Source organism: Chaetodon auriga, chromosome 10 (genome assembly GCF_051107435.1).
Source record: "Chaetodon auriga isolate fChaAug3 chromosome 10, fChaAug3.hap1, whole genome shotgun sequence".
NCBI classification, from domain to species: Eukaryota; Metazoa; Chordata; class Actinopteri; order Chaetodontiformes; family Chaetodontidae; genus Chaetodon; species Chaetodon auriga.
In genome coordinates, this window is record NC_135083.1 from 6292415 (window position 1) to 6318414 (window position 26000).

Consider the following 26000-nt stretch of genomic DNA (forward strand, 5'->3'; position numbering starts at 1 on the left):
TTTATTAGCAGGACCGCTAGATGGCGATATTTTATATGCCACTTACGCCTGTCTTTTCTCAAGCTGACCACCCATCGTTGGTAGCACACGGCCATAAAAGTACAAGAACATGATACATGAAGTATGAGACGCGCCGCACCAAACGCACCGACCGCAGCGCATTGGCCCTCACACTTTCACAGTCAACGCCCCTGAGTGGAACTTCCGAGCACCAGCGCTGCCACTTGTACTTTCCGAGTGGGCTGACGTTATTGTCAACAGCCTGAGCTGCGTGCTACACCCAGGCAGACCCCCAGTCACCTTGACCCCACGACCACAGATGCCTAAAGGTATCATCGTGTGACGGGGACGCTGCACTCCCCCGCGCAGGGGGGATGTGTCATAAGACGTTTGTCAGGAAGGAAGTGATGTCAAGGCCCTTTTGCGACTCCCTCGCCTGTAGATTAAAAGCACTATACGAAAGAAGCAGCCCCCAGAAGATCACAGTGATCTGAAGGGGTTCAAACATGTAGTCCCGGATTGACCCGGACTAGTGTCACAGCTGACATAGTTGCAGTTTGACTCTCCGTGGCTGATGTCAGCCTACATGAGAATCCACGCGCACTCATTTACCAGCAGAATGAACATGATTACTACACCGCTTACCGAACGGCTCAAACGCATTTCCCGCACCGCTATGTTAATTGAGCTTTAGGAGTTTACTGCGCTTCATAACTGAATTTAGGGGGGAGGTTGAAGGGTAAGTGTGGGAGGTGTTTCTTGGCCGGGGGTGCGTGGGAGGAAGACGAGGTGCCGACTCTCAGGTGACCTGTGTGCGCTCTTAAAGTAGGGGAACCCTGGCATGCTGAGACTGATGGCTTCAGAATGCCAAAGGCCAAATGTGCCAAATGTCATTCAGTGTCAGTCTTGCGATCATGATTGTGAGCGTGACGCAGCAGGAAGGAGTCTGCGGTATTGTTTTACGCTCTTGGATCGAAGCTGAGTCAGAGGATGAGACACGTTTAAAACTCCTCAGATGGATTGTGATAAAGAGTCACCTAGCACCTGATCATTAGTCAGTATATTTCCCGTCTTTTTTTCCCAAAGCCAAGTTCTTACTGTAAGGAAACAGCGCTTCCCTTTTCAAAGGAAACAGACAATCAACTTCTGGCGACGTGCACATGGTAATTCATGCAATCCGAGTTTACTCAACAACCAGAGAAGCTTTTGGAAGGCACACTTTCACTTTTCGTGCTTTCTGTTTCGGTTTCCCTGTCGCTGATGTAGCTCGGGTTTCAAGCATTGGGAATTTGAAGCATTTACACCCCCAGTCACATTATGATCATTAAGGACAGCAGGTGATTTAAGAAGAGAAGGGAAAATTCTGAGCGCCCTTAAACTACACTCGTGACAGCAGGAGAAATTCACGTGACTCAGCACTCGGTCCTCACTGTGACCTCATTTTATGGACTAGATGCCAAATAATGTGATATCATCTCTAAAAGGATTTACATAAAAACCCCTTTATACTGCAAGAAAGAAATACACTCAAAGTTTTCATAGGCTGCCTCTGTTTTTCTAGTAGCCTGTAATGTTTCCCCCGAGACAATGATAGTAGAACACAAGCAGGAAAGTCCCCCACACAATGACATCAGCTTCAGCTTTGCTTGACAAACCACAGAGTAAAAACCAAATGAAATTAAATATAATCGAGCCACGGTGAAGGCATCGACGAGGCGGCTACTCAAAAACATCTCTTCTAAAAACAGTTGCTTGGCCCCTGTAAAAGATCCAGTGTGCTATCTGCAACCGTGCTTCTCTCTTAGAAAAGGTGTTCAAAACAAGCATAAAGGCCAGTTCACCTAGGCTGGCAGCTCTAGGCTAATCTACAGGCTGCTTTTGCATTAGCAAAATAAGTTCAGCGCAATGCTTTATCAATGATTTGCATTAGTAAAGCGTGTGATTAAAGCACATGAAGCTACAGCAGTTCTTATAGTGACAGATTTATAGCAGTTTTGCTGACACACCTAGCTGTGGCTGGAACTGTACCTTGCTGGTATGCAGCAGCATACCAGCACAGTTCTAGGTACAGACTAGTAAAGGAGTACACCTGATGCTGTTCATCCTGCGGTTTGTAAATCTGGACAAGTTGGGACAGGTGCGGCGTTGTATCAACAATAACAAAACCATGCTGTAATCTAATATTCACAAGCTCCACTGTGTGAACTCCAAGAAACACGAAGTGGAACTGATTTGAAAGCTACAATATGAGCTTTTTTTTTTTTTTTTTTTTTTAACCAGTTACACAAATCTTTTATCTTCATCATATCTTGGTATTTCTAGTCTTGCTGTATATGATTTGGCACTAAAGGACATAAACCCTATCTTGTAAAATTATCAAAATGAAATTCAAACATGTTATAGTTTATAGTCTGAGTTTAAAGTTTTGCAGTGTGTGTTTTACACATTCAGGACAGTCATCCTGTGTCTGACTCTGTGTAAAAGTCACGCCCCCTGAGTATGAATAGCTTGCTCAGCTGGAGGTGTGATGAGTCGTTTCAGACAGTGTGGGGCCACAGCACCGAGAGATTTCTTCATATGACCTTATTCACTTCTCATCTTCATAAAATTACTGCTGAGTGACTTCAGCTTACAAAGAATGCTGAGGGTCTTCAAGTACTTCAGACAACAGCTCCAGATTTAGAGGAACAAAGAGTGCCTTTTTAAAAATCTAATTAATAACCTGGGATATTTCTTGGTTTGGATTACCTTACATCTTCCCCGAGGCGGCTGTAACAGCGTCCTTAACAACAAGGCGAGAGAGCTGACTGCAGCATGGCTGTGTTCCTTTGGGCGATGGGTCTCTGTCTGCTCGTGCAGGGCTGTTTGTGCAGTGTTGGACACACTGACCAGGGCTGTATGAAATGGAAACAACACGGAGAAGACGTCTGCTGTGAAGTCTGCCATCCTGGTAAGTAATAAAGGAGATAAATACAGCTCTTGAAGTGATGAAAGGGGCTGTTAGTTCAAGGTTTTTCTTCTTTTTTTTGAGGATGGCTCTACAGGTCAATATACTGTGTCTATCATTTATCATTTTTCATGGTTTTGAAATAATATCAAAATAAAAACAGCACTGTTCTTAATGAAAGTGTATTCATGTATTTTCATGAGCAGGAGAAATTCCCGCTCTTCAGTTTCCACATATATTCGAACAAACATGTTAACATGATCCTTTCTCAAGAGATCAAGTTATCATGTGTCGTGTCTGATAAAGGCAAAAAGTCTACTGAGCTGTGTGTGTTTTTATCTACGGATGTCAAGATAGCTAAAGAAATAAATAACCATATTCCAGACCTTGAGCAGTTCCTCTGTGGTGGTTGCTTGCAACCAATGTAGTTTCAGTGGTTTTTCAGCTAATACCACAACAAAGAGATAAGGCTGGGATGATGCAAGTGATAAATGCAAATAGCTGACTATACATCCCCACAATTCCAGAACAGCACAGGCCTGATAACTGCAGGTTGCACGAAACTGATTTCCCAAACTTTTCTGTTTTCAACATTAAGCTTTCCCGTGCTGCATTTCACCCTCTAAAGCCTCGAGAGGGACGGTCAGATTGGACCTGTTACATTATGGGAAGTGCGAATCTCACTGAAACAGGTGTCAGCTGATGTGACAGAGCTTACAATGTGGCTATTGATGATTGTTTGTGTGTGTTTGCAGGAAACCGCCTGGTCAGAGAATGTGGTCAAAACCCAAGAGACCTTTGTACTCCTTGTGAGCCCAGTACATTTACAGTGAAGCCTAAAGACATGAGGTGCACCAGGTGCACGCAGTGTGTGGGTACGTTAAAAGATCCCGCTGGTCACAAAACCGCCCAAGACAGGCTGAAACTTGTAAAATTACATATTCTTAAGCCTCTCTTTCTGTGTGAGCAGGTGCTCAAATCCAAGTGAAAGAATGCACAGCCACAACTGACACAAAGTGTGGCTGTAAAGAAGGACTCACCTGTGGCGACGCGGACTGCTCCTTCTGTGTTAAGAAGTGTGACAAAGGTCAGGAACCTACAGAGAAACGTAAGTAAACTACAAACAAGCACCTGACTCCGGCACACATGCATCATAAATTTACAGGTTACATTGAGTGGAAAGTAACTCAAAGATTTACCTCACAGGTTCGTGCCGACCGTGTCCAGATGGAACCTTCAACGACCAGATTCACCAGATGTGTAAACCCTGGAGCACCAAGTGAGATATATCCTGCTGTGAAAAGCAGCATCTGCCACTGATTCGATAAAAAACCCAGAAAAATCTTTGTAATTCTTCCACCGCTTTTATTTTCCTAAAGGTGTCCCAATCCAGATCAGATTATAATGGCCAAGGGAAACGCATTGACTGACATAAAGTGTGCCAATGTCTCGCTTCGCCCAGTGATCGTTCCAGAGAAATCCGGTAGGACACGATTCTTCTCCTCTACTGCACTTGTGCTTTTATACTTATTTTTTTTATCAAAAGCAAGAAATCTCAATAACAATCTTGCTGTTTTGCATCAGATCACACAGAACAGGCATGGCCATTTGTCTTATCTGTGATCACCAGCATAGTTCTGCTGGCCTTCAGCATCATCATCATCGCCATCGTCCTCATCAAGACCAAGAAAAGACTCCAGAAAAGAAAGGAGACCAAAAAGATCATCACAAAAACACCCATAATCAGAACCCCTACAGGTAGTTTCCTCTGCACTTCATGATAGATGATAAGGAGGTTACCTGACAATGACCGAGCAGCATGTTTATCGAGCCAATCACACATACACTCAAAAAGTATTGCATTCTCTTTTCTTTAGATGACCCAGCGACATTAATAGCAGTTGAGTGCAGTTTCCACGAGGCCCAGCAGGAGCAAGGCAGCAGCTCAGAGTCGCTCGCCTCCAAGGACTCCTCAGGGCGGCTCATTGCATGAACGCAGGGGGCTGGGATGGACTACCTTTCTGAATCACCTGTTGAGCTTTCATTGAATTCTGTGAAAGGGGAAAGGACATCCTGAGTAAGATGGGGGTTCTTCTTTGTGATACTGAGCCAAAAGTTTTCGAGGATGTCTTTGTTGAGCTGATTTGCTTGGCTCTAAAGGACAAAGCTCCGTGCTCGAATCTTTTATCCACCCTCTTTTCTTTTATCTGAATAACCAAAGCTACTGTGAAAAAATTGATGGTCTGAGTCAGAGTTATCGTTTTGCTCTACCAGGATACAAGCCTAGTGATCTCTTTATGAGACAATATACACAGGGGAGGAAGGGGAATTCTGATAGGGAAAAACAAAAGTGGACTTAAAACAGCCGATTCATCATGCAAATGATAGCAGCAAGTCTGTTTTTCCCCTTTCAGCTCAGCTTGAAAGATAAACTTAAGTATCTATGGATGATTTTTAATGCTTGGATAGAGTTCAAGATAAAACAACATACCTTAAATTAAAAAGCCGTCAGAGAACAACTGGAAACTACCTTTTTTTTTTTTTTTTTTGTTAAACTGGTTTCAAACAAAGCAGCTGACCTGGGCCTGTGGACTCTGTAAAATATATACTGCAGCTTTTAAAAGAGTGGGAATGAGTTTCACTACGTACATTTGCATGTCTGAGCGGTAAAGCCGCTGACTGTGGTGTGAATTTACAGTGTAAGAGGGTGTCCGACCACAGGTTTTAGTCATGTCTAATGCTGAGCCCACATATGTCTCCCAGAATAGATGTGTAGTTTTACTCATGTTGTAAAACCCAACCTAGTTATCTACTGCTTATTGTTAATGTGAATTTATAACTGAGGTTGTCTGCTGTCACTGCCGAAGTAGAACAATGTTATCTCATGATGACTTCACGTGGGGAAACATGATTTATCAGGGAAGGGGCTGTGTTACTTTCTGTCTGTTTTGGTTTATTATTTAAATGTGTCCATGGATGAGTACTACTTTGTGTGATGAATTGTGAAAATAACAGTGCACAGACGACAATAGTGTTGTATGTTATTGTAAACAAAGGGCAGTTGAAATTCAGTTTGAAGACAGTGTGACATGGAAGTATATGGACTTCCCTGCTATTACTTTATTGGTGTCAAAAAGTCCACTGAAGGGAGTTTCCCTCTTTTGTCAAGATTTAATCATACATGTCAATTTTAAATACCAGGGAGTCTACAGTACAGTACAGAGTCTGCACTAATGTGGTCCTTATTTGCTTAGGGTTCAATCGCACTCTTTCAGCAAGTTGACACATGCCTCTTGAGCAACACTTGGGTATCCCAAGTGGAACCTTTGCGATGAAATGTCAGATAATGGGATTAGTCATATGTTGCACATAGATCTTCGAGATTCCTATTGAGTGTGTCATGTGGGAATTCCTCAGGACAAAGAGGATACAGACTAAAGACGCACACAAGACGTCCAATGAGGCTCAAGGGTGGAACCACCCCCCCACTAAGGCCTGTACTCCTTATCACATTCGCTTATCTTGTAGCTAAATGCAGTGGGCAGCGAGATCAGGCCGAGTGGAACTTATTTCAAAAGCATGTTTTTACTGAACTGTAGCAGGCGTACATTTGTTATGAAATGGAATATTTGAGAAATGTGCTGTGTGGGCTTTGGGGTGAATGTTGGCCCACACCTATAGTACTGCATCAGTGAATGGGTATGAGTCATAAGTCAAGAAATGTCTGCTGAAAGACCACAGAGATCACAGGTGCCGTCTTGAACAGTTATCATTCAGTAACATTCTCATCAGATCTGTAGCACATTATTTCACCTGCCTTTTAATTTTATGCCTTTCTGGTTTGTTATATGATTTGACCTTTCTGATTTTGATGTTTTTACATGACTTGAATGTGTTTTTGTACTGTACTTTTATAACTCTGAAAGCCAAAGAAATGAGGATTTATTTTATTTTTTTAATTTGTTGCACTTTCATACATAGCAATTGTATCCATAGTGGTCCACCTAAGCAGTGGCATATGTCATTTGTATAAAACAAAAAAAAGAGTGTTTTAAACTTGGGAGTAATATAAATGTACAAAAACAAACAAGAAATAAAAACTTGACATTGACTTATTGTGTGTGTTTAAAAATCTGTTGTTGGAGCGAGTCTTTGGACAGATAAGAACCCACCTGGCAAAATATACAGAACATAAGTTGGATATGTAAGAATCGAGGCTTAAAGGTCCACTTACAAGCTTTCTGGAGCTTTTAACTGCATGCCGGTCTTCACTCAGCGAATGGAGCCCACCTAACCCATCCAAGATGGTCTTTGGCGTCTGACCTGAACAACAGATGCAGCGAGTGGACCTCTGAGCTTAGATTACCTCGTTACATATACTGTCCCCATAGGATACATTTACATCTGAATATTACAAAACAATTTAACATACTTTGATGATGGGGGTAATCCGGTGTTCATCAAAATGGGACTTTCCATTTAATTTGGGTCATGTATTGTTTGATTGTTGCTGTGCTAGTCTAAACATGGCAGGGCTTCCTCCCAAAACCACTTGAAACAAAGTTGGCAAACCCTCCAAAAGTGGATGTCTCAAAGTAGCTTGGCCGTAAACCACGTCACTCGGGGTCAAAGGCTATCACAACAACTTCAAGTTTTCTGACATTGTGGATGCTAAGGGTGTACAGCTTAACTAAATGAAAACGCATACAGGTTACAAATATAATTCGTTTAAATTAAACACTCATTAACACTGAAGGACTCAAACAATACTTCAATAAACTTTGATTTTCCCTTTGAAAATGATAAAGGCATGAGGCCAAAGTGTTGTCATTATTCAGTTAATGCAGAAATATTTTAAAATGTCACTTCTCTCAGTTGTGTGTCTTTGTTTCACTGGTCTAAAGTGCTAGTAGGGGCGGCTGGTAGTAAGAACTTGATTCTCGTCTTTTTCAACCTTAAAGTAATAAGCAATGAGAACTCTGTAGCTGAGCTGATACTTAGTGTTATGAACTATACACAGTACATGTACTCTAACAGCACAATGGGTTGAAAAAGTTACTGTTGCTTGCAATTTTCCTTCTTCTCTTTGGGTTTAGTGCGCCCTGATTTGTCCGTTTGCCGTTTTGTGGGCGGGATGAAAGTCGGCTCCTCGAGGAAGTCGTGTAAGCCAGAATGCGGCATGGGAAGCGATTGGCAGGTTGGGCCTATGTTGGAGGAAAAAGGATGTAAGCGTCCAGCTATTGTTTTAACAGTTTCATTTTGAGTGTTGTTTTTCCTGTTCATAGTACCTGTTTGTCCCACCCTAAGGCTCTCTGTGCCTTGCCTCCTAGACTGGAAGGTCGGGTCCAGCTCCTCTGCGATGTTTCTTATCTGCTGGGCTTGTCTGTAAAGCATATAAAGTTGATGAAACAAACATGGTATCAATACAGATATCCCTCAGTTTCATGTGTATTCAGGTAGAGGTGATTACGGTATAATGGACGTGGGGCTGGGCGGCTGGTTCTCTGGGGAGCAGTCCTCAGTGGGGGAAGGAAGGCCCTCTGAGTCAAGCCTCTCTCGTTGGACCTAAAGCAGCAGACAAAGAAGTCTGACTCATTTCATGGCCTCATTTTAGACATGCAACTGACGGAAACAACAATACTAACACAGATTATAGCAAGCGAATGCCATGTACCGTATTTGGATACTGAAACGGCTTTTCAACATCTACAACATGTACCTGTCTGTCTCTTGCAGCTCGTCTGTCATGACCGACCATCGCTCGGTGCTCGCGCCATGATGCCAGCCCTTCAAGCTCACGAGATCGACGCTTCGACTTAATCTCCTGCTTCTGCATAAAATGCGCAATTTCCTGGTGCAAAAACACAACACGCCATCGTTCCACTGGTGGATGTTAAGCATGAGACACCTGGGTACAGAATTCTGTTCAGTTCATCGTCATACCTCATCTTGCGCCACTTGAGCTACTCTGAAGTCTCCCTCTGGGTAAGAACTACATGGAGGGGGCTGGGACTTCTGAAAAAACAACATAGTAAAAGTCAGGGGAGATAAAGAATGACCTCAACTCCTTCATCACAGAGTTTAATGATAAACTCTCCCTCACCCTCCTAAACAGCTTTTCCTCTTCGTTCTGCAGCTTGCGAGCCAGCTCTTCATCCTGTAGGACCTGCTGCAGCTCACCCAGGTCTAGGCTTGCCTCGTCCGGCTCTGGTTGCAGTGATGCTCCTAAGGGTGACGTTTGACAGTCATATTCAAGGGAAATGGCATGACTGTGATGACGAAGATACAGCGAGTAATGAAAGAGCGGAGAACATCAAAATCGGAGATGAATCACACACTGCACTGAAACAGAGGTTGAAAGACTCAAAGATCACAGATATCTGAATCACACCAGGAGATGAGAGGATGCAGCATGTGAAAGTATGTTGCTAGATTGTTTTGAAAGAGGCTCCATAGAAATGATTACCTCACTACTTAAAGGCTGGAAGAATGATGATGAACATGAGAATGAAAGCGCACATTGATTATTTCAGGACTACAGGAATTATAGATACGAACAGGAAAATGTCCCAACGTCAGGAAGAGACCCCAAGTCACCACTAGAACCCAAATTTGTCCAGATTAGGCGATGACGGAGGGAAGATGAGAGGAGCAGATGCACACAGAGATGTAGGGAGCACAGCTTGGAAGCTTCCCCTCTGCAGATTGGAGTTGGCTGCAGATTGGGCTGTTACCTGCTGCCATGCGCCTTGACCTATCCCTGGTTAAAGCCCCGCTGCTGCGGAGGCTTTGGCTACGCTGTGGGGCTCTTCGGCGTGGCTTCTCTCTTCTCTTCTCCACCTCCTGCTCGTCCTCTGAACTTAACCTTTCTTCTACAGTCCTGTGCCAGTGCCTGCGTCCGCTTGTTGTCCTCTTGACCCTGCAATCACTTGCATTCCTCTCCCTCTCGTCATCATTAGTACATCTATGATCTCTCCAACTTGTGCTGCCTCCCCTTTCTCTGTTAGCAAGATGTGAGTCTGTTCTGCTAATCTCATAAACCTCTCCATCATGCTCCACAATATTGCGGTGCCTGTCTCGGTCGTCTCTGTGATCTCTCCCACTGTTCTCTCGGTATGACAATCTCCTCCTCTCCCTGATATCTCCATGGAAACTGTGCCTGGTGGTGGCAGCTCTCTGGAAGGCTCTCTGATGTGGTTGGGAGTCGCCGCAGGAGACCTCACTCCCATGAAGCACCTGGCTGTCTCTGCTTTGGGGCCTGATTTGCAGTGGCGCCCCGTTGCTGCCAAACCTCACAGGCACACCCCTCTCCATGAGGACCTGGCCCAGCATCTCCCAGACGCTACTGTTTTCACCCTGCCTGTTAGACCTCCTGGTGTCGTCCTGGAAATGGACATGTTTGTCAGGGTTTTCTTTATAGCTCCAGGTTCTCGCTAGGTCTCTGTTGTTGTGTCTACTCCTGTCATGTAGCCTGACAGATTCACTGCGACTACATCGCCTTTCTCTTACTTCGACTGCTCTAGAGGCTCTAGCCTGATCTCTTCTCCTGTGCAAACCCTCATACTCCTCTGTGTGGTTCAATTCCCGATCCCAGTTTCTAGGCCTCCTCTTCTCTAGCTCGCCATTTTCATAGTAGTCCTCATCCCACTCTCCCCTCTCCTCCTCCCACTCTCTCAGCTCATCTGTGACGCTGCTGCGAGGGCAAAGACTTCTGTACTTTCTCTCTTGCGCCTGATGTAAAGATGCCCGCCGTCGGGGAGGTGTCGCCTTGAGTCTTTCATTCGGTCTTTGGGACAAGACAGAGAGCTGTTCAGAGAAAGCTGTGTCTGAGCCCTCTGAATCCTCACTCAAAGGCTCTCTCAATTCATTCCTGATTGCCCTAAAGGAATCTCCGTGTCCTTGATTTGCCCATGAAGTTGTGCTTTTCTGAGCTGCAACCCTCCTGGGGTAGTCAGCCTGTGGCTCAGTTGAGCCTGAATGTTGGTGAGAGGTAGAACATTGCCACCTGGTGGTGCTCGGTGAGTACTGCTCCTCTCTTTGGTGAAGGCTGCTGAGTGTGTGCTGGTGTGGGGATGGCAGTGCAGGATCGCTGGCGCTGCCTTTAGTAATGCCAAACATGCAAACACAAAAGCAGGGAGGGTGGGTGAGGCTGATAGCGGATACTACGAGACAGTGCAGTTAATGATGAGGAGACACACTGCATTAAAAATAGCAGCATGTCACTTAAGTACAAGTATTTCTTACATAATTTATATATATATATGAGGCATTCCATTAAGTTGAAATACAGATATACAGTCATGCATAAAAGACAACAGAAAACACATATACATGCAACTGATTCAGAACACAATGGAATGCGATGGGGTACGTAGGCAATATTTTGTTAACGCTGTTATATGTGGAGAAAAACCCCAATATAATAATAATAATAAGTGGTAGCAGTAGAGCAAAGCATGGTTAGAGAGAAGCTAAGCAATTCTTGGGTTTTGTCCTCCTTTAAATGGAACAGAAAAATCTGCAAATGCACAATACAGTTCAAAGTGGCAAATTCCTAAACATTCAAAATCATTTTTTCTTTTAAATTTATTCAACAATATTTAAGGATTGCTAACTAATGCTGTCACAGAAGTACAGTGATAGAAAAACGTTGAACAGAATGGAAAAACTGTACCTTCAGTATGGCCTTCCTGGCCTCTGCTCCTCCTCCAGTTCCTCTGCCTCTCCTCTTCCTGCATTCGTTTAGCTATTTCCTGTGGAGACGCAGCCGTACTGATTGCTTTTCTCTGTCATACACCATAATGAGTGACTCAGTAGGAATTTGGGCTGAATGAAGATTACAGAGAAATTGAGCTCCTCAACACAGAAATCAACACAGATACATGTGTAGTCTTTTTAAGGCTTTGAGAATTTCGACAAGATTTGGTGTTGTTACAACCCCTCGATCCCAACCTGTACCATTTGCCGATAGTAAGGTCATAATCTTTCATTTTGCAAATTGTTTCCAGCTTTGGATGTCATTCAGTCATCACAGCTAAGCTAACAGTGAAACAATCAAACAATCGGACAAAACAATTGTAAAGATATCAAAGAGGCTCCACTCACTGAACAGCCAGGTTCCACCACTGGTGTGCAATTATGAGTTGGCATGACTTTAAGAATTTTCTCTACAGCACGTATACTGTACTGCTTTCAGCCAGCAGATGGCAGCATAACACAGACTGAGAAGGAAGCAAGGCAACAACTACCTTCTTTCAACAATGTACCAAAAAAAACGTGGTGAGAAAAAAATGCTCACACTGTAGACACAGCTTCATCTTTTAACCTCACACCACTTCTGCTTTAAAGCTACTCCGCTCCTTTTGATATGACCTATACATCACGTGTGTTTAAGCAACAACGCAGAAAAACTCTGAGGACCTGTTTGGACTTTACATAAAGATGATAATCTAATCTACATCTGGCATGTCTACAGAGGAGGCTCCACCAAATGAAGAGCCATGTTGGGCGACACTGTGAGGTGATCTGACATCTAAATAGTGGCTATTTAACACAAAGCCAACTCTATAGGTGGCCAAGCTGAGTATTTCAGGCCGGGCTGTGGCTGACTGAATGGAAACTAGGAGACCGAGAGACAAGCAAACCTTTCATCTCCTTCAGCCTGAACTCTGGACCAAAAAAACTCCAACAGAAGCAGGTCAACAGGACTGTTTCACTTGAAGTAACACCTTGTCACTTGGGAATGCCCACTGTTACCACAACAGCCCCCCCGCACAACGTCTCTGAGCTGCTTTTCTTGGAAAGTCCAGAACTAATAATGTTTCCTACAAATCAGCGAATTCTACCAGTGAATTCTCTGAAATATGAAAACATGCCTCTGTTGGCTGCATTTGCAACATAAATCATAACTAAAAGCTAACGCAGCTACTTTTGCTTTGCAATCAGGGCGTGCGTGTCAGCCACTTTGCCAGCATCAGCAGACAATTAGCAGCTTGCCATGGCAGGTTAGGCGTGGAGTGCCACGGGGATCTGGCATTTAAAACAGCTCAGCCTGGCGCCTTCTGTTCCTTAATTAAAGACACAATCTACAGGGAGGCAAATATTTAATCAACACCTCTGATCACCCGATCATTAAGGGAGGTAAGCTAACGGGAGTGTTAATAGTTCATCATTTGATCCAAACATCAACACTCATAAAAAGAAATTATTAGATTCACACAGGAACAGATACGTTCTCATACCACGTGCTGCATAACCCAGCAAGATGTTTAACCCAGTGGGTAAATGAGGCTTTACCATTTAACTCTGAGTGTAGACAGCTTGTGTTGGTTCCAGCTGAGTTCAAACCCAACCCCTTTAACAATGATGAATGAACCCCACAGCCTCTCTGACCTCACATCCTCCAAACAAGGAGCTTTTATGAGCCTGTCCAAGGCAGCCTCCTCTAAAAAGGAAACTGCAGGGTAAAGGAAAATATTATGCTGGAGCGGCCTCGTGACGCAGACCGCTCCACTGGACCAGCTGGGGAGCTTCGTGGCAGAGTTGGCTGTTTTCCCCCCACAATGCACTTCTTCTTACACAGCTCAACTCTTCACTTCCAATGGTGGCAGTCACATTGTTTTTGTAAAACAACCCATGCTCAGATGTACACGTGTGTGTTTGTGTGTTTGTGTGTGTGTGTGTGTGCGTGTGCTGCATAAATGCACACACATATAGACAAAGTTTTCTAGGGGTTGGGCTTCTGTGTGAAACACTGGAACAACAAGGGAGAAGTGACTGATGTGAAACATCTGGCGTGTTTGGGTTGCAAGATGAATCGTTTCTGTATTTCTAAAATTTATGAGAGATCTAGTCCTGCACCACAAGTAAAGAAAATGGACGACACAAATGTCACAACAGCTTGCTGTCACAGTATCATCTAGATTTTATAAGTGTATTAAAAATGAGATAATATAGTATTGAACTCATGCTGTTTACAAGTGACACAAGCTCTGTGAGTCTGTACTTTGGCACAGGATACTCTGAGTTAAATGCTAACGTCAGCATGCTAACACGCTCACAATCACAATGTTGACATGCTGAAGTTTAACAGGTTTAATATTTACCATGTTCATGATCCAAGCTAAGTATTTTAGCCTGGTGGCATTTGCTAATTAGCAGTAAAAAGAAGGCACAGCTGTGGCAGATGAGGATAATTTTGCAGGTATTAGGTCATACACCAAAGTATCGCACAAACTGAATCTTTGACCTGATGATGCCGCTGCATGGAAAGTGAACTGATCACTAAAGTTATTGTAATTAATCCTGACAGGGACACGCATGTCCGTACCAGGCATCGAGCTATCCATCCTCAAGTTGTTTAGATTTTTCAGTCTGGAACAAAGATAAACAAAACTGAGCTTAAAACATGGAGCCAGAAACGACGTATGGAATTCATTCTAAGCTGTAACCATAAACGTGAAGAGTTATCCTTCACACTGGCAGTGCAATTAGCATGACATTTAATTAAGAACGAACTCTTTGAAACAGACTTCCAGACAAACCTGTTTGGAAACTCAGTAACGATGTTAAGGATAACCAAACAAAGCTGGAGTCCCTCTGTCAGGTGATGTTTTAACTTAACCTGCCTCTTCCTCGCACTGCATAGTTCAGGTTTTAGACACGTCCAGTGAGGCTTAATGTGCCCACATTCCGTATGAAGAGGTTGACAGTCCATATGTGGAATCAACCACCACAGAAATTGCTTGAGCCATCATCCAGATGGGTAGCTGACAGCTTGTGTCTCTGTTTAACAGCTGACTTTGCTTATACAGCCCTCTTATGGCGCAGTGGATACGCGAGAGGCCCAGAGCAGCACTTGGCTGCAACCACCATTCATTATGGACTTGTTAGTCCTGAGAGAGGGCAGAGTGAACCATTTCATACTTCCTGACCTGCTGGTAACAGGCAGATAATTAAATGACATACAAGTATGTCCCAGGTGCCATATAATTCTATGAGTCCCTGTGCTGAATGTGCTGACCTTGAAGGATGATACTGGTGCTATTTTAGGTTTGTGCCAACTGCCATGTTTACCCCTCTGGATTGTGCCCAGGTTTGTGGGCACACGGTGCTGTAGTTACTATAGTTTGAGATACCTTATGAGCAGCTATTTTCTGCTTTGTGCACCACAAAAAACTTTCTACAAGCTTCAACATTTAGTCAGATAATCCATTACAGCATTATCCATTAACACAGTCGACTGTGTCTCAAACTAGAAAGTGTTTAATGGACATTTTGGTAAATCTATCACTGGAATTATTAATTAAGATGAATTCAAGCAGCCACTTTGACCAGCTTTTAAGAGCTAACTTTCAGGGGAGAGCGTCTGATTCTCAAACACTAAATCTGGAGCGGAGCATCACTTTAAGTCTTACTTTGGTTTTGTCCAAGTTTCTGCTTTATCATCTCACTGTGCGGAGTTGAACTCGTCCATAGTGTCAGTCGCGTTCTGCTCTGCCCTGGTTGCTGCCAGCAACTTGACACCCAGAGGAAAGGATTTGTTCCTCTTTCAGGAGCAAATCCCTCAAAATCTTTCGCTTTACAAACTTTGCTGTCACGTTTGTGTCTACTTATTAGCTGGGACACCGTCTGGTTTCCAGCTAAGCTTCACACTATAGAGGTTTTAATTTAAAAATGCCAAAATGAGTGACTGGTAAAGGAAGACTGATTTTCAACCTTGTTTCCATATGTCAGTCATCCAAAGGGCGTAGTCGCCTCTAGCTTCAACATAAAGGTTTGTTTTCCATCAATCGTATCAAATGATGGACTGACTTGAGGCTTTCTGCTTAACGTGAGTTTCCTCCCACAACCTTAAAAAATGCAAGTCAGGTGAAGTGTCCTATGTCTTAACTCTGTGATGTTTGGGCAGGTTGACTGTTCCAAGAGCTTCTGTGCATTTGGCTCAATGCACGTTGGAACAGAGTCAGTTTTTGCTTTGGCAGATACTGTGCAGAGCTATTATAGTAGATGTTATCCACTTTACCTGCCCCTTCTTATCCATACAAAGGTAGCTACTGTTTGATTATTGGAGCAAAGAGGAGTACAACTGAGTAAATCACTTCACATTAAACAAAAACATCTGCACGCATCATTGAGGCTTCATTTTGTCTGGCATATATCAGAGGGCCTACTGTCAAGCTTGCCAAGTATGAGGTCTATTCATTAAAGAGCTACAGTAAATAACAGTAGCCTGTACGTAGCTGCTCGCCGACTGAGAAATAATGGTTTTATGCAGACCCTGGTGGGCGCAGGTTTCCAAATCGAACAGATTTATCATATTGGAGGTGGGCGGTAAGTGGATAAATGACAAGTAGGTGCAGATTCATGTGACGTCAGAGCTGACCTCTGCACTCTTCATACAGGGTTATACTGGACTGAGCGCTGAAAGATGAAAACTTCTGCATGAGTCCAAGCTGTGCATGTATTCAGCGTGGGAAAGGCTTTGAACACTAACTAATGTCAGCGCAATTGATGTAAAATATAGCTGTAGACCACCAGAACAGACTGAATGCAAACACGTAACTGTAAATGAAATCTTCTATTTAAAATACAGCATGATCTTTAATGCATTAATTGGAGGAATGGAAACTAGATGCAGATGTAATTCAAGGAGTTTACAACAGTTTGTGCTCACCTCATCGTCCTGCTCCCTCCTCTGGGCCTCTTCAGCACAACGCAGGATCTCCTCCTGAATAACACGGGCATACTCAAAGTCTTGCTCCTCTCTACAGAGCAGACAGGGAGGAAAAGGTCTTCTTACACTTGCAGGACATGAGGACAAGCAGTTCTATCTGAATAATGCAGCAGTGTTACGGTGTGTTTTCGGGGGGTTAAGAGTCACCTACAGTTGTCTGGAGGTCTGTCTGAGGAGGGCGCTCTGCTCAGCCCACTGCTCCTCCTCCTCATCCTGCAGCCTTTTGGCCACACGTATGTCGTTCTGCACTAGCTGGTTCTTCTGGATGTTGGTGGTATAGTATTGCTCGACTATGAGAGCGAGGCAGAGAAAAAGGCAGAAAACAAGGCAGTATTAAATGTGTGACAATGAAGGGCCATGTGAGATCTAGCTCACATTATTCAATAATTACCAGATTACTTTTTCTCCAAATGTGTTGATTTTTGTGTTGAGTATTCATGATTGCTGTGTTGTTTATTTCGAACAGTTTGTGGAAAGCCACACTCTCAAATGTACTTTTAAGGAATCTTAAAAACAGACACCAAATTACATGTCACATTTTTACTGTTTTGTTTACAACTAGACATACCACAACAACTGCTACAGACCAAAGCTACCCAAAAAGAAGTCCTTAAAGGCCCAGTGTGTGGGACTGAGTGGCATCTAGCAGTGAGGTTACACATTGCAACCAGCTGAACACCCCTCATGTCACCCTTCCCTGTGGTGCCTGCAAAAAGTGTGAAAGGCACTCTCTGCAGCCAGAGCCGTTCTGGGCTCCTGTAGAAACATGGCAGCGCAGATAGATATAAAGAGCTCATTCTAAGGTAATGAAAAGACAACTATGCTTATTTTCAGATAATAGATATATATAATATATTCCCCTAAATCTTACACACTGGACCTTTAAAGTTTCCCACTCTGCCATTAATTAATTCTAACAGGATAGCTAAAGATGAAACCCCACAACACAGAAAGTGGTGATTCACTGAGACAGACTGGAAAGCAGCCCACACAATATAAATGACTACGCACGTTTGTTGTGTGAAGCTGTGCTGCTGTCACATGGTAGCGTGACATCGTACTTACTCTCCTGTTCCTGCAGGTTGTGTGCCAGCACTCCGTCCTCCAGCACAGCAAAACACTGGCACACTGAAAGAGCGGAGCACAGCAAAACTTTAGTATCGTATAGAACGCTACACGGTGTCCAAAAAGGAATGGTGGAGGGATGAAAGTGTTTAATAAAGTGAGCAGTTCTCTCTTGATGATTACTAAAGCAACGGAAAAATGGCGACAGTCTTGAACGGCCCTGTGCAGCTCCATCCAGAGCAAGAACTGAGCCTTTGGGTGGCTTGAAAAGGGCATTGTGCAGCTTTTCCTTCAGCACTTTGTCTAAAGGAAAACAATAGACTGGAAGTGTCGCGTGTCATGATTGCTGCATATTTGACACAGACAAAGGCGGAGAATTGTCCCTTAAAACTTCAGGGAAAAAACCAACATCCACCACGCTGCCATGAGTTCACTGTTAAATATATAAAGGGCGCTCATAAAGTCCTAACAGGGTGCTAACGTTTCCAAAGAAACACGCACGGTTTTGCAGCAGCAGAGCAACAGGTCCACCTCATTCTAACTCAAACACACACATCAGCATAAAGGGCGATGTTAAAACTGTTGCTGAAATGATCTTAAGTGGTAGATATATGTTTTTTTTTCCTTTTGCAAATGTTCTTGCTATGACTACCAAATGAAGATGCAAAGTTTAGGAACTACAAGCTGCCACCATTTATTCTGGGAAGCCCGTGCAGATGGCACAAATGTTATGCAGAGTGGAATCTGTAAGGCTGTCGTAAATCCAAAGGCTTTAGTTAAGAGCTCTCTGTACACCAACTCTGTCTGCTTCTCCATATCAAACCACTCTGCGGCAAACCAAGGCTTCCCTGTTCCATGATCCCATAGTCTGGCCACCTGCTGCTGGGCATGCTCATAAAACATATCGCTTTCATGCCATTAACGCTCTCCCTCGTCCATTTTTGTAAGAAAGCTGATGAAGACGGGGGACTCTGTAGACACAAGAACTTAACACACATTTATACATAGAGAGTGTTCCCAAATATGGCCAATCATAATAAACCTAATTTATTAAGATTGATCAGTTATAACACTTAAATACCCATAGCTTTGCAGTACTCTTTGATCTGCCTTAATAGCTTCAGCATTTGTGGACTGTTACTCTCATCTATAAACATGCCAGGTGTTTACAGTAGCCCTTAATGAGCCACAATGCTGCAGCTCATGTGTGTTTAAAACCTGTCAAACAAACTCAAAAGTTACCGAGGAGAAAATAAACACAGACACACAGCAGCAGCAGCAGCACTGCGGCCCAGCTGTTTTCTCCGCCTCCTCGCAGACAAACACAGCTCGCTGTGACCAGACAAAAACCACTTTGCTATCGCACAGATTTACATCGGGGAATGCAGAACGGCTGTCTTTTCCTACAATGGAGCTCTCAAATGAAGACAGTGTTTAAGAGGAGGTTTAGCTCACTGCAGAGGGTAAAGCCTCCAGCCTGAGCCAGAGGCAGGGCTAATTAAAAACACCTGTCCGCCTGCTAATCCTTCCACTGAGCCGGCTGTGCCGCGCCTGTGGAGAGGACGGCTACTTTTACATCCATGATGCTGCTAATGCTCAGGATACTGAAGTATTCTGTTTATGAGCTGAGTGTCCGCACATAAATGCTATACGCTTTTATAATAAGTTGTTTTCTGTAAGCTCTTAACCCAGTTATAGAACGCCTGGGTATATTTTATACAGCTGTAACACTACAAGCTATTTTGAATGCCCAAAACATAAATGTTAGACAGGATATTTCTATATTATCAGGAGCGCTGTCCCAGGAAAACATGGAAATGGAACTGTGGCATGACAGCAGTGCATAAAAACAGTGAATACCAAATAGGACTTCTGAGCAGCAAATATGATCCCGTATCTGAAACACTGTGCATGTAAACCTGGCTGTCACTGTGAGCACAGCGGGGGAGAAGTCAAAGCTAAGACATCCATTCTCTGTTTGTTTGCTTCAAACTTAAACCGGGCTTTTTTTTGGATCCCCTTTTCAGCAGAAGCACGAATGTAAAGCAGAGAAGACAAGCAAAGACCCCGGAGGTTTACTTACTAGGCGAACGTTTGCTGGACGGTGTCATGGATGACGAGACTGAATGGGAGGCCTCGAGATTCACTGTAACAGTGACAACAGTCTGTGGTTCAGCTGTGACCGTGTGTGCGGCTAAAACTAAAAACACATGAAATTTCAAGCGTTCAGCTCATCCCAGGCTTTAAGAGCACTTCTCTGTGTTCGCTGCTCTCAAAGACAAACTTGGTATGCTGTCTTTACAGCTTTGCAAGTTCTCCAAAGGCACGTACATTCCTTGATCTCTATCTGCTCTCATACTCGTCCAAATGTAGAGTTCTCTTCTCTTTCATTGTTGCTGCACCTGACCCGAACCGCAAGAGCCTGCTCTAACAATGAAAATGCTAAATTTCAGCATTTGCAGAGTTGTCTGAGTTGATATACCAAGTCAAGACGAGGATGTGCTCTGAGTCCAGCCCTGTAAATAAGGAAGAGAGGCCTCTGAAACTTTAATTTGGTCAGACTTAGTCAAACTCTATTCTCTAAATCGTAAAACTGGAAAAACCTTGCTGAGAATATGTCTCCGGGTATGTTTCAGTCGACAGGGGCTCAACAGTCAAAGTTCATAGAAATCATCCAGACAGCACTAAGCCATCAAAAGTGTCTGTTTACACCATAAATGACCTCGTAAGTCTACGCTGAGAGTTAACCCATACCAAGACAGACATGCATTACCACTTACACCTGTCGTGGAGCTTAAAGGACTATCCGCTAAATGGATCTCCAACCTGCCCTTATGGGTCCAGTCTGTCAGTGACGAGGGATTAAGTCAAAGGCTTGGTTTTAATCCGATGGGACAAATTGACAGCTCAAAACACGAGTTTACTCTTAAGTCCAACGCAGAGGGCAGAACGAGAGAAAGGAGGGAAAGATGGAGGAAAATGACAGTCTCATCAGTGTGAGCGCGCAAGTGTGAGCGTGTGTGTGTGTGTGTGCATGTGTGTGTGGGTGTGTCTGCATTGTGGGTTAACTTGTTTTTCCGAACTCTTTACACTACGGTCACATTACCCTTCTAGGGGAGGGACAAGGAGACTGTGTTATTATGACTGCTGAACAGGTTTTGAAGGACAGGCACATGTTCGGTGTGAGTCTAGGCCGAGTGTGTTTTCAAAATGTGCAGAGACTCCTTCTGTAAGCTTCTTAATAAGGGCACTGAAAGGACCCCGAAAGGCGATGTCTGTTTCCTAAGAGGATAGTAAATCAAAAATCCAGCAGACGACAGAAATTGGCTGTGGCATCTGAACACCGGAGGCTAAGACGCACCGAGGGGCAAGGCTGTACGAGAAACAGCGCAAAGCAACGAGAACAAGTCGATAAGATTTAAAAATATCAGCAGCCACCCGCTGCACAGCTCAGCATGTTCCTCAACAGTGTCTGCAGACTGTCTCTGCAGTGGGAAAGAGGATAAAGCAGGAGACCACAACCTTTACCACCTCAACGCCAAAACACTCTAAACAAAGTGAATTATTTCCTATCTTGTGCCTCTTATCCCCGACAAATATTCCACATTCCTGTGGCCATATCACCTGTTACCAATCAACCTGTTTACCTGTGGAATGATCCAAACAGGTGTTTTTGGAGCATTCCAGTCTTTAGTTGCTCCTGTCCCAACGTGTTTGAAACGTGTTGCTGCATCAAATTCAGAATAAGAATAAGAAGCTGATGAGGTACAACATTAAATATGTTGTCTTTGTATTGTTTTTTTTAATTGAGTGCCTGTCAAAAAAGATTAGCAAATGATCCCATTCTGTTTCATCAATGTCGGACACAGCGGTCCAGTTCTTTTGGAATCAGGGTCGTAGCTAAATCTCATACTGTAGGTGTGCACGTGTGCACCGCTGAAAAACTCACAGCAAACATTAGAGATGTGACGGCCAATCATCTAAAACAAAACTCTGCACGTTATCTCAGGCATCCAGCGTGAAGGATCAAACACTGACAGTGATATTTCTGTTTTATCTTCGCAGCCACTTGGATATCAGCAGCAGCAAGTGGCTGCCAAACAAAGAAACTGGCGAAAGGAGAAAATGACAAGGGTTCTATTTTCAGCCAAAATCCCCCACCGACCGCCCACACGCTCTCTCTGTCTTCTTCTCCTTGGTCTATTCTGTTCTCCAGCTCGCTGCTTTTCGCACAAAATTTCACCATGAACCGTGTGTCCATCCCACAGCTCTCTGCGCTGCGTTATAAACTCGGCGAACTGGGCCAGCCAGCTCATGAACTGGACCGAGCTGTCATGGAGAACAAAGAGAGGTGAGGGGTAATGGGACTCTGGGTCAGTTGGTGAGAGTGAAATTAGGAACGGGGGGAGGAGGTGGGGGAATTCCTCTGGGGGCTGCATTCCCTCAGCACATCAGGCTATATCAGGAGCAGCCAGAGGAGGGACAACACAGGAACTGATAAGGGGGGCAGTGAAAACAAAGAAAGTTGACTTGGCCGAGACCCTCGGAAGGGGAGGAAAGCGACGGAGAAGGGGGACACGGGGATCTACGGCTCTTAGGGAAATTGAAGCATAAACACCCACAATGGGACATTAAGTAAACAGCCAGGGTGCCACACAGAGAGAGACAACAGCACAGTTTGACAAATCTGTTGGGCGAAAGCAGACGATGAGCGGAAAAAATTACACCGACCAGACATCTGATTTACATGCTGCTATTGTCTGGATGAGCTGTTTATCGCTGCTATTACTGGCTTTGTTTGTGCACTGGCCCCTGCTCGATAAAGCATGAAAATGCAAAGCTGCACAGTGTGCCCTTTGTCTATGGAAACAACAGCAGAGTGCTGAATTATCTCCCTTGATAAAAGACATGCAGACCTATTTCTATCCCATTCATTAGTGTGGACATGCCAAAGACTGAGTCAACGGTCTACACCCGGGCTGCAGCTTAGACACTCCTTACCTGTGAATGTTTTCATACTTGCATGCAAGCAAAACTAATTTTGTTCATAAAGAGCTGCATCAGCATGACAATAACAAATCCTGTAGCTGTGCACGTGAATTTTTCCTGAAAAAGAAAAAAAAAACAGCTGTGTAACAGTAACAGCTGGTAGGATTTTGCAAATTGTCCCCCTTTGTTAAAGTCCACTGTAATTCTCACTCGGACTTGTTGTTTCTCACCATCTGAACATCTACACATGCCGGCAGTCTGTGGTCAATCATAATGTATCATCATTGCTCTGTTTGGATCTATAAATCAATCTGACACCTGTACAGAACTCAAATTACGCTGTTTTCCAAATCCGTTTTGGAACTGTATCCTCTACATCAGCAATTCTTAGTCTTCCATCTCAGACTGTTTCAACTTTAAAAAATGTAATTTGACTTAGGTTGCGGAACAAGTCTTCATCTCAGGTGACAGCACCTTCTTCCCCAAGAAATCAGCCATTGCAGACTGCTATCTCGTTCCTTGCTCTTATCTGCAGCCAGCACACCAGACCTGCCTCTGATGAGATCCACCTCTGCACAGCTGTATGACTGAACCCGTCTGCTGCATGTAGTCAAAATATGTCGCAAGCTACTTCTTATCTGACACAGAGTGCTGAAGCCACAGACATCGAGCACAGACACACAAGGACGGAAGAAAAGCTGCCATTTGGTGCCAAGGCCAGTTACTCATAACACAAAAAAAGAGACGATGGGAAGTTGTCACATGTCTCATTTTCTGTGAAGCATGCAGCGGAGAAGACAAGTCTGCCCTCCTGCATTTGCTGCGCTGAAGTGTGCATGAGTTGAATTCTTAATCCCTACTGGCTCCGTGTCTGCAGCTCAGTAGCTGACCCTGACCTCTGACCTCCCCGTGCGGGGAACCACGGTACACTCTGCACACATGTTTCCATACTCAGCGGTCTAGATCCTCTACAGATGCAGGATTTGGGTCAGTATGACAGTGTCTGCTTACCTTCTTGGACACGTGGAAGGTTGGTCTGGTCAATTTCCAGCTCTGCCATCACTGTCCGTGTTCTGTCACTGCCTCATGGTGATGGAGAAGACCCTGACACCAGAGAGGGGGTTAATATGGTTAAAGGAAACGAGGACAAAAAGGCAAACCAACAAGCTACATCAAGAACCATTTGGTGAACATCAGTGTCATTCACTTAACCAGGCCACTAGTTAATGTCAAACATATTCATGAAAAAGTCAGCTAATTTCTGACAAACTCTCCATTAGCTGCAACCAAAGACAGCAAGCAAGCTAACACGAGCAGCACCGCGGTGACCATTAACGAGAGCATTTAAGGTAACGTTAAAACACTACCTGCACCACAGGCCACTTGTTTGTCGAGCAAAGTAAAAAACCAAAACAAAAACACACCAGACAAACGTTCAGTCAGTCCAAACAATCATTGTTTTAAACCTACCTGTTCCCAGCACGCTGCCCACTCAGGCTCCAGTGTTGTGTATGTACACACAGCCTATTCAACAAGTACCAACCATGACAGCTAAGTGTCAACTTCGGAGTCGTCCGCTCCGTCGCACTTTCCCTCTCCCTCCCTCTTTTTTCCTCTCTCTTCGCAAATTATTCGAAATGTCACGAACGTGTCTGACCGTTTCTAACGCCTCTACTTTTGGCGTGAGAGTTTCAAACGAAACCGACGGTTGTTGTTCATGAATGAAACAAAGCCCCATAGACTCGTGATGGGAAGCCAGGGCGGACAAACTTAGCCCGCAGTCTGTCGCTTCGGCGGCTTCTTCACTGCTCCTGTTCGGCAGCAGCACAGCGGGGGCGGTCAACGGCTGCTGCCTTCAGGTACTCCCTCAAGCTCAGACTTATCTCTGCCAAAGTTTAAACACGAATCACGATGTCTGCCCTTAAAAACGACTGTTTTATTTGACGTTGTAAGAGGTTGATACACTTTATTTAACGGTTTTGGATTGTATTACCGACAGAGACAGACAGAGTACACCTGTAAGGTAAAGCTGGTAAGTTCAGAGTAAAAGATCAACCAGCTCAGGTCAAAAAGTTAGCAAAGAGAGGCGCATGCCAACATATCTTTACTCTGTCAGACAACAACACAGCAGTAGACTTTCACCTTCAGTTGGTGACACTCATCCCACATAATACAGCTCAAATATCACACACCTACGCACGCACTTTGGTGTGCGCTCACTGAGTGCCAATATTTCTAACAGTTACTGAAGGCAGCACTTAACCAGCCGATTGTTCCAATCACTCTAACACTGCAGCTGAACTATATATAGAACAAGTGCTGTAGTCTGCATTTTATCATTTTAATTGCAATAATTAAATAAAGACGGGGGTGAGTGAAAAAAGAGATGATGTTGAGGAGAAAATTGCTTATTAGCCTCCTGTAAATTGACTGTTTTGTTGACAACTCTAAAAGTTTTAAAGGACAGCTCATGATGGAGAAAAGCTCTTTACTTGACTTCTGGTTCAAGAAAAGGGTGAAGATGATTTAATTTGTGAAAAATAACAGCCAAAACATTCCTGCATTTATTCAGATGGACGGGAAACCTCGCTCCCGTATAATAAATAAATAAATAAATAAATAAATAAATAAACTTATCAGGAGTCCCATTCTGAGCAGGATAATATGCTGCTTGCAAAAAGTCTTGTAAATATCAATGATGATGAGAATCTATAGGCTATTTTAGGTCTTGTAGGCTTCAGGTTTTGTGACAGATTCAATTTGCAATCTGTCAATCCGATATTCTTAGAAAACTGATAAAAATGCGGAATATCAAAACTGTCCACGAGGTATTTTCTCCCCCCACAGTCACACTGAAGAGGTTACACTGGACGTAATGTGCTGAAAATGTGTAGAAGTGATATATTACACGTTTTTTGTGGGTTCTAGACGTAATATCGCCCTCTGCTGGTGTCACTGATGTCCGGCAGATATCTATGAGGTCAAATACTGTCACAACCCCCCCCCCCCCCCCCCCCCCCCCGACGGTGGTGGAAGAGTTACTCAAGCAAAAGTACAATACCACTACCGTGTAGAAATACAGCATACTTTGTTACAAACAAAAGTCCTGCATAAAAAAAACTTTACTTCAGTAAAAAATACAAAAGTATTAGCATCAAATATTCTGTCTGTCTCTGTCGGTAATACAATCCAAAAGTACCAAAAGTAAAAGGATTCATTATGCAGAATGCTCAGATTCAGAATAATGTTTATTGTACATAATAT

General features: G+C 43.8%; 2 protein-coding genes across 3 annotated transcripts; one reads left to right on the top strand and one right to left on the bottom strand.

The window, feature by feature from the left end:
• Positions 1–2688: 2688 nt before the first annotated feature.
• tnfrsf9a (tumor necrosis factor receptor superfamily, member 9a) lies at positions 2689–7058 on the top strand. The gene is made up of 7 exons (XM_076742087.1): positions 2689–2950; positions 3703–3822; positions 3918–4055; positions 4154–4226; positions 4327–4430; positions 4532–4705; positions 4825–7058. Exons 1-7 carry the CDS (start codon positions 2815–2817, stop codon positions 4938–4940), a joined length of 861 nt encoding a protein of 286 aa, XP_076598202.1. The 5' UTR covers positions 2689–2814; the 3' UTR covers positions 4941–7058.
• On the bottom strand, positions 6879–24549 carry ccdc187 (coiled-coil domain containing 187). 2 transcript variants are annotated; one of them, XM_076742082.1, is made up of 13 exons: positions 24207–24346; positions 23748–23840; positions 17748–17810; positions 16834–16972; positions 16623–16713; positions 11622–11700; positions 9682–11046; positions 9051–9172; positions 8891–8962; positions 8667–8798; positions 8418–8512; positions 8236–8330; positions 6879–8151 (listed from the first exon to the last, which is right to left on the bottom strand). In XM_076742082.1, the coding sequence occupies exons 2-13, from the start codon at positions 23794–23796 to the stop codon at positions 8003–8005; spliced, it is 2451 nt and encodes an 816-aa protein (XP_076598197.1). In that variant the 5' UTR covers positions 23797–23840; positions 24207–24346; the 3' UTR covers positions 6879–8002. The 2 variants fall into 2 exon arrangements, with proteins under 2 accessions (XP_076598197.1, XP_076598198.1); XM_076742083.1 differs by lacking the exon at positions 9682–11046 and having other exon boundaries at positions 24207–24549.
• Between the last annotated feature and the right edge of the window lie 1451 nt (positions 24550–26000).